The sequence below is a fragment of the Marmota flaviventris genome, chromosome X (genome assembly GCF_047511675.1).
Source record: "Marmota flaviventris isolate mMarFla1 chromosome X, mMarFla1.hap1, whole genome shotgun sequence".
In the NCBI taxonomy this organism is placed as follows: domain Eukaryota; kingdom Metazoa; phylum Chordata; class Mammalia; order Rodentia; family Sciuridae; genus Marmota; species Marmota flaviventris.
In genome coordinates, this window is record NC_092518.1 from 48,043,290 (window position 1) to 48,051,770 (window position 8,481).

An 8,481-nucleotide genomic window follows, 5' to 3' on the forward strand; every position below is an offset into this window, starting at 1 on the left:
GGGGCTGTAGGTCAGTGGTAGAGCGCTTGCTTTGCATGTGTGAGACATTGGGTTTGATCCTCAGTACCACATAAAAATAAATAAACAAAATAAAGGTATTGTGTTAATATGCAACTAAAAATTATATATATTAAAAAAGCACCAATTTAAAAAAAACAGATGAAGTGATAATGAAAATGTGCTATGTATACACAATGGAGTTTTATTCAGGCATAAATAAGAAAATATCAGGAAAATGGATGAAAATGGATGAAATATAAATTTTATATTAAGCAAAATAAGCCAAACTCAGAAAGTCAAGGGTCATATGTTTCTCTCATATGTGGAACCTAGAGAAAAAAAAGTGGGGGCTCTCATGAAAATGGAAGGGACACTAGTAGAGTAGAGAAAAGGAACCAGGGGAGGGAAAAGGGGATGGAAATGGAAAATGCTGGGTGTTAAGGTTTAGATATGAGGTGTTCCCCCAAAAGCTCATGTGTAAGAAAATGCTAGAAAGTTTAGATGTGAGATGATTGGGTTATGCGAGCCTTAACTGATGTGGATTATCTGGGCAGTAAGTATAGGTAGGTAGGGAATGGCTGGAGGAAGTAGGTCACTGGCAGGTGTGACTTTATATATATTTTGTCCCTGGTGAGGAGAGCCTTGTCTACTTCCTGGTTGCCATGTCTGAGCTGCTTTCATCATCCTCACCCTTCTACAACGATGTTATTCCTCACCCCAGGCTCAAGGCAATGGAGTCGACTGTCTATGGACTGAGATTGCTGAACCTGTGAGTGTATAATAAACTTTTCTTCCTCTAAATTTTTTTTTTGTCAGGTCTTTTGGTCACAGTGGTGAAAAAGTTGACTAAAACACTGTGAAAAACATTGACCAAATTGTTGTATATGTGCTTATATGTGGGGACAAGTGCATGGAGTACTGCGTACATGGCATACATTAAGGGCATCTGAGTGGCAGGCCACTCCCCTCATGCTAGGCGTGTGTGTGGCAGACCCCTTACCCCATAGGCACAGCCCTGGGCATGAGGTCATGTGTTGCAGTCCCGGTGCTTGTTCCACGGCCCACTCCTCGATTGGTTGCTGCAAGGACAGTTAGGAAGAAATTGTATTGGTGGCTGCCTGTAATCTGCCTAGCTACTGCCTGAGTATATATACATGGTAACTGTGCAATAAGATCATACTTGATTCCAGCTTGGTCTCCAGAGATCTTGATTAGTGACTCCACAGCCACACTCTCCTCTACCCTGTTCTGTGGACCTCCTCATTGGACAAGAGAGAGCCCATGCACTTTTATAATAACCAATCCCACTATTATGTATAAATATAATGTATCAATAAACATATGGAAAACAAAAGAAAGGTAAGGTTGAAGTTTATCTAATAGTCAATAACAGTCAGTAATATCTAATGTATATTTTCTATGAACATGTAGAAAAGACTAAATAGCCAATTCAAAACATGGGTTTTGAATAATTATGGGAGTTAAACAACTGTAATTGAGAATGCTTAATTTACTTATAATGTTATAATAAATTAAAAGTGTAATGGATGTCAGCATTTGATCTATAATTAAAAGAAAATTTTATATAGAATGTGTGAAAATTGCCACAGTTTGGGCTAACAGTATATAAATGTAAAAATGGGTGAAAGAAAGAGAAACATCTCAAAAGCATAAAAAAGTTGCACAATTGGAAAAGTGAAAGCCAAACAAAACAGAATAATAAGTTCAAATTCAGTAATAATTAGAAAATGTAAGTTAAAATAATGAATACTCATTCTATACCCATTATTTTGGCACAAACTAAAAATGTAAAAAATTGAAGATTGACTAGGACATGGGGAACATGAAATACAAATAATCTGATTATATTATACCATGATTTGGTGTACTCAACACAACAACTTAGTATTTAGAAAACTTGAAGAAGTTACACTAACAACTCACCATTTGTCATTCTGGGGCGTACTCTACATAAACTCAGGTAAGAGTACACAACAATATTAATTTCAGCATTGTTTATAAGAACGAACCAAAATGATCAACAATAGAATGGAAGTTTGAATTTATTTTTCTATGATTCAAAAAATGTCACATATGTACTCTCCAACAGTCTTTGAATGTAACAAGGAATGTTAGAGACAAGCAGAGAAAATTAAAAACAACAACAACAACAACAAAATAGTGAATGACAAAAGCAAGCTGCAGAAAATAATTCAATGTGATAACATCTGCATTTTAAATTTAGACAAGTTGGATTATGAGCCATTTCAGAGTTCTATTTTAGGCTTGCTGGCAAAGTGATCACCAAGAAATAAACATTTTCTTGAATATCCTTAAAAATGGATTTATCTAGTTAGAGAAATATATTTTAGATATGACAAGTACAGGATTGCTTAGTTTTACAAAGCACAGTGTTGTCACACTCTTATCAGTTGTGTAGTGTATACTTGGGTAATAAAAACCTAGAACCATCTCATAGAAATCTCAGGTGTGGGTCATTAAAGAGATTATATATAAAATCTTTCATAAGATGCATTTAAAAATTATTGAGTGATAAAACACACAGCATGTATGTGTGTGTGTGTGTGTGTGTGTGTGTATGTATGTGTCTAAAATTAACTTACTGTGCATCTTAAGAATCTTAGCATTGAAAGGGGGGGAATATTGTAGGGACAAAGGAGGCAAGGCACCGAAGATAGCAGGAAACAGTTTTATTTGGCTGCAGCCAGGTTCAGAGGGCACAGATTTTGCTGTAATCAATCAATCCCCTGAACCCCGAGTTCAGGGAGTTTCTGAGTTTTATACCCTGCATGTAAGGGGAAGGGCTAAAAAGTTTACAGTCTGCAGAAGTTCACATAAAAGCAGTTTTTTCTTCCACTGTTCTGGGCAAGTTAACCCTTCAAGGACAACACCTGAGAAGGGGAGAGCTTCTTCTCCCCTTTCTTTCTTCCCCCTGCCAGCTGTTACCATGGAGCCCAGTTGGTAACTTCTTTTATCTTAGAAATGTAGACATCTCTGTGAAGCCCAGCTCAAGGCCAGAGGCCTTGTTTGCACATTTCTACAAACTTCTATACTGGATATGTTTGTGAAAAACTAGTAAGGAGATGTCCAGCACCTGGAGTACTGGTATCTTTTCAGCGAGTGGCCAAGTAAAACAGAGCAACACAAAAATAGGAAGTTTATCTACATTGAACTTTTTTGCAGAGATTCTTTTGCTGACAGTCCTAAAATCAGCCATGGAGAAGAATTCTGGAGAAGCCCAGTTAAGTCTTTTCTGTGGAGAAATGGGGTGCCACTTCAGGAAAAGAACAGGATCTGTGCTGGAGTATAAAACAGACTTAGATATTTTTGGTAATATACTATTTCCATTTTAAGAGTTCAAATAAAAATAAATGTTAATTCTCAATGGAGAGTACTTAGTACTTCTAATATTGCTATATATACTCAACTTTTTTTCAAATTATCCACTAAAAATTATTTTACAAAGAATTTTTAAAAAAACTTAATTTGCATAAATGGTGCAAGCTTTCTAAGAGCACAGGAAAAAAAAAGAGTGCTATTTTGCTGTGAGCTCTGGGGAATGGGAAGCAAAGGAAGTTGATTTTTTTTCAAGTCAATTTTCTGAATTTTGCACATTTCTCACATTGTGCATGCAATTCTGCAATCAGGGAAAAAGAGAAAAGGAAAAAGTATCCGTATGAAATCAAGCCCAGGAATGAGCAGTCAGTTAAATTTACAGATTAGGTCAAAATGGCAGTCAGCATTGAACACCAATTTCTCTCATATTCCTAATCCCCTTAAATGATAGGAAAGGCAGGTTTTGGTATTTAAGTAACTCTGTAAAGGCATGGAGGCAGGAAGCAGCAAATTCCTGGAAGAAGAAAAGCAGATGGGGTAGAGGCCCTGAGTGGGTGGAGTTGGAAGTGGGGGTGGGGAGCCTGGGAGTCCCTAACTGGAGGAGGAGACACCAGACAGTGGGGGCGGGGGTGGTGGTGGTGGTTCTAGGCCCTGAGTTTACTGATTTGGAGAAGGGGCGGGGCCTAGCGCCCAGCTGCACGACCCCACCCCCCCACTGCACTCCCTCCCGCAGGCCAGTGGCTGGGGGTGGGGGTCGGGGAGGGGATTGTCGGGCTGTGTTTGGCAGGAAGGGGAGGCCTCTCTTCTGGCAGGAAGCTGCGCTAAGAAAAGAGGGAGGAGACAGCAGCGGCAGCAGCCCCTGGTGGAAAAACCTCTGTGTGGCAGAAGTGCTGCAGCTGCTGACACCGAGGTTGAGGGCGAGCGATCCCAGCGCTGGGGACTCCACCGCCGCCCTCCTACACAAGCTTCTTGCCTCAGAATCTTCGCCCCTCACCTCTTGTAAACACTCATTCGGCTGGTCGCCTGCTGCGCCTCCTGCATCACAGGCTTACAGCCAAGGCAGCAGTGAGGTGTCCGATTGGGACACGTGAAGAACTGGATCCCAGACGGTGGGGAGGTGGGCGCTGAACTGAGGGGTTGGTAGGAAAATTGGCAGGAACATTGGAAAGAATGATGGGTTTGAGATGAGGGAAACCGGGAAGGGTAATTTGGGAGCAGATGGTGATGGTGAGGAATACTAGGATGGTGTACAGAGGTGGCCAGAAAGGGAATTTTTGGTGCGAGCACCAGTGGTAAAATGTAGATAGCCAGGAATAGATATGAAGGAGAAATGAGCACCAGGTAGCCTGCATGGGTATGGACAGGAATAATGAATGAACAGTAGGGGGCTAAGGAGAGGAGACATGGGGACTGCTTGTACTGAAATGGAGAGATGAAGTTAGGGCTAGAAATGGTGAATGTGTTTGTGGGGCTAGAATGGGGACAGGGGATCAGGAGATATTCAAAAGATCCCATCTGGGGTCCCAGCAACCAGGACCACCACAGCAACCTGCTTAGTTTTCTTGTGCAGCCAAATAAGCCTGGAATGAGGGCAGGCACCCTAGGGTGTATTGATACCTAATATTGCTACAGGACACATATGAATAGCTTGTGCAGCAATATACCTTGTGTGTAAGGACTTGGCAATACAGAGAAAAAACCCTCACTTTATATTACATAGAATGTCTCTCTCTAGCTTCTTTCCTCCCATTGCAGGAATGAAAATGCACCACAAAAAGACAGCTGCAAGACAGCAAACCAGGGAGGCTCCAGGTCACCACACCAATTCTACAACCTTCAGGAAGAGAAAGGCCTCACAAAAGAAGCAGAGGAGGAGATCTTCACAGTCCCAGAGGAACATCGTGGGCTGCAGAATTTCTCATGGATGGAAGGAAAGTGATGAGCCCATCACCCAGTGGAAAGGAACTGTTTTGGATCAGGTGCCTATAAATCCCTCTCTTTATCTGGTGAAATATGATGGAATTGACTGTGTCTATGGACTGGAACTTCACAGAGATGAAAGGATTTTAAAGCTTAAAATCCTTCCTGATAAGGTGCCACTTTTTCAAGTCAGAGATGTGCACTTTGAAAATACTATAATTGGGAAAGCAGTGGAACACATGTTTGAGGGTGAGCATGGTTCTAAGGATGAATGGAGGGGGATGGTCCTAGCCCAAGCACCTATCATGAAAACCTGGTTTTATATTACCTATGAGAAAGATCCTGTCCTGTACATGTACCAGCTTCTAGATGATTATAAAGAAGGTGACCTCCGTATCATGCCAGAGTCCAGTGAGTCTTCTCCAACAGAAAGGGAGCCAGAAGGAGTTATAGATGGCCTGATAGGTAAACATGTGGAATATACCAAAGAAGATGGCTCCAAAAGGTCAGGCAAAGTCATTCTTCAAGTTAAAGCCAAACCTTCTGTGTATTTCATCAAGTTTGATGATGATTTCCACATCTATGTCTATGATTTGGTCAAAAAGTCCTACTAGGGTAAAATCTGCCAAGTGTGGGGAGGCAAATGTATAATTTATATATATATGCAAAAAGTGTAAACTTTTCAAGGTATTGGAAGCCTAAGGGTCCTTGATAACCTACATCTTTGCCAGCATAATTATTGTTTTATTCTTAAAAATACAAATTTATGTGGACAGGACATGCTGTATGTAAGCATTTTGTCTTGTTGTAAAGATTGGGTGTGTTTGGTGGACGAAGCATGTAAGGAAAAGCTGTAAACTCAGACTGTAAATAAAGTTCACCTAGTATCATAATCAGTTGTCTGAAACTGGAATGGCACTTAGCTGGTCTGGGTCTAAGGAGGGAAAGGAAAAAATAGGAGATAGGCTGTTGGGGAAGGGCAAGGAGGAGGTGACTGCTTGGTAAGTGATAAAGAAAGTCCCCAAAGTGGGAGGCTTTATGGAGAAGGGAAACATTAAGTTGAGAAGGTAGTGAAGAATAAGAGTAAGATCTTGGGGATTAGAGAAAAATAATATGAATAGAAGATGGGCACAAACTTAGAAAATGTCCATTCAGGGGGAAAAGGATCAAGCTGGTAGATGGAGATGAGGGGGATGCTAAAGAACATAAAAAGGGATGGTTTGTGTATGTATGGGTGGCCAGAAAGGGAGAGGTACAGCAGAAAGAGGAATTCCAGAAAGGAAGACTGACTAAAGGAGTGAAAACACAGGAGAAAAAAAACACTTATAGGGAGTGGGGCTCATAAGGGACGGGAAGATCCAGGAAAAAGTTGTACTCCTAGCAGTATCCACATTGCCCTCTTTGACTCTTTATACAAAGGAAACAGCAACTTTCAAGGCAAATATATTAGAGGCTCCCCAGAAGGGCATTTGATCAAGATGACTCAGACTAGTTAATCTGGAGCCAAGTTTTTACCTACAAGACTTTTCTTCTTTCAGTGAGTTTATGCAACACCTGCCAAGCAGAACCTTGGTCATCAGACTAAATATACTAACATAAGCTCTGGGCTATGGGCTGCCTCTTTGTGTATTTCCCAGAGGACCTAGAAATGGTAAATCTAGGACCTGAAGGTCATGATTCATTTCCCTTACACTGGATAACCAATAATTGTGGAAAAGAATGGTGTTCTCAGAACTTTAGAGATGCCATCTTGAGTTTGGAATATATTTTATCTGGAAGAACAGAATATTGCTGGATCCTTGTGTAGCAGTCCCATCACTGTTCTTCCTTCATTTGAAATGTTCTTTGTCTTCCTAGAGAGGAGAGGCATCAGAGTATTAAGCCTAATATATCTTCATGGCGTGGAACTGTCCGTGCTTCTTTCAGTAGCTTCCTACTGCCACAAGTGGCTCTATTCAGTGCTTCAACGAAAGGAGATCCTCTACCTTCTGGAGTCTTATTCTGGCTAGATCCACACAAACACAAAATCAGTGACTACTGATCCCGTCACTGATATTTCTTTACCAATCTTGATCCTTTTAAGCTTGCATGGAGCCTTGGTGGAATATTGTGTAGCTTTTTGTTTCTAAGTGATATAGGTGTCATGGGCATTCAGTATGGGCGTTGTGACTTTGTATAACTAATTCCTTTGGCTTTATAATGCCACATGGAGTGGTTATGGTTGGTGAAAAAGTGAAGTCCCTCAGAATTATGGTGTCTACTGTACTGACTTGTGTCCTTCTCTTCCTCTTTGTCTTGTCTTTTCCCATTTTCCTGAAGTTTCTCTCAAAATCCTTTCTCTGCTTTTCACATCTACACCCTTCACTAAATTATACTATCAGCCAGCTGTCATGTTTTGTTCTGCTATATGTTTTTATTATTTTCTATTTTAAATTATGTACTTTAGACATTTGGGAGAGTTCCCATAATGTAAATCATTTCTGGATTCTGAAAGCCAAATGAAAGAAACAAATGATGGGGGTCCACATTTTAACAAGGATACACACAGCTGGGTTTGTGGCAGACCTCAGCTCATTTTAGTGTCAGAATAGCCTCTTCAGCTGACCATGTCCCCAGCTGGCCTACCTCATTCTAATATGATGCACAGTTGTACAGTGGAAGTGTATTTGTAACTTTAGGGCTGAACCTAGGAAAATCTGCCCCTGTTTTTCTTGCTTTGACCCCATTAATTTCTTAATTCATTTGTTTTATTTTTATCCCAGAAATGCTTACTTCAGGGTGGGCTCTCTGCTAGGCACTCTTCTAGGCATACGTATGTACAATACAGTAATAAACAAAGGAAACATAAAAAGATCTTACTTTCCTGGAACTTTCATTTTAGCATGGGAAACAAGCAGTAGCCAAGATAAATAAGCAAATACAAAGGAATTTCATAGTGACAATTCTATGAAGAAAAGAAAGTCAAGGAATGGAGAAATGAAATTTTAGGGAGAAGACTGCAATTAGAGAGAGAGAGGGTGGCCAGGGAAGAGCCTCACTTAGAACTTGAGTTTTGAGTGAAGACCTGAAGGTAATTTGAAAACTGGTCCTGTAGCTGCCCCTCCAGGTAGAGGGAGAGCAAATGCTGAGAACTCAAAGCAGGAGAACCCTGGAGTAGTTGAGGAGGAGCAGATAGGATAGCATCATGGATGGAACTGAGTGAGC

The 8,481-nt window shown here is 40.7% G+C and overlaps 1 protein-coding gene across 1 annotated transcript; it reads left to right on the plus strand.

Moving 5' to 3' along the window:
* The first annotated feature begins 4,202 nt into the window (after positions 1–4,202).
* Positions 4,203–6,136, plus strand: LOC114083553 (spindlin-2). The gene is given in 3 exon segments (XM_027924843.3): positions 4,203–4,466; positions 5,113–5,885; positions 5,887–6,136. Coding segments are annotated over 2 exon segments (813 nt in total). The 5' UTR covers positions 4,203–4,466; positions 5,113–5,114; the 3' UTR covers positions 5,929–6,136.
* The last annotated feature ends 2,345 nt before the right edge of the window (positions 6,137–8,481 follow it).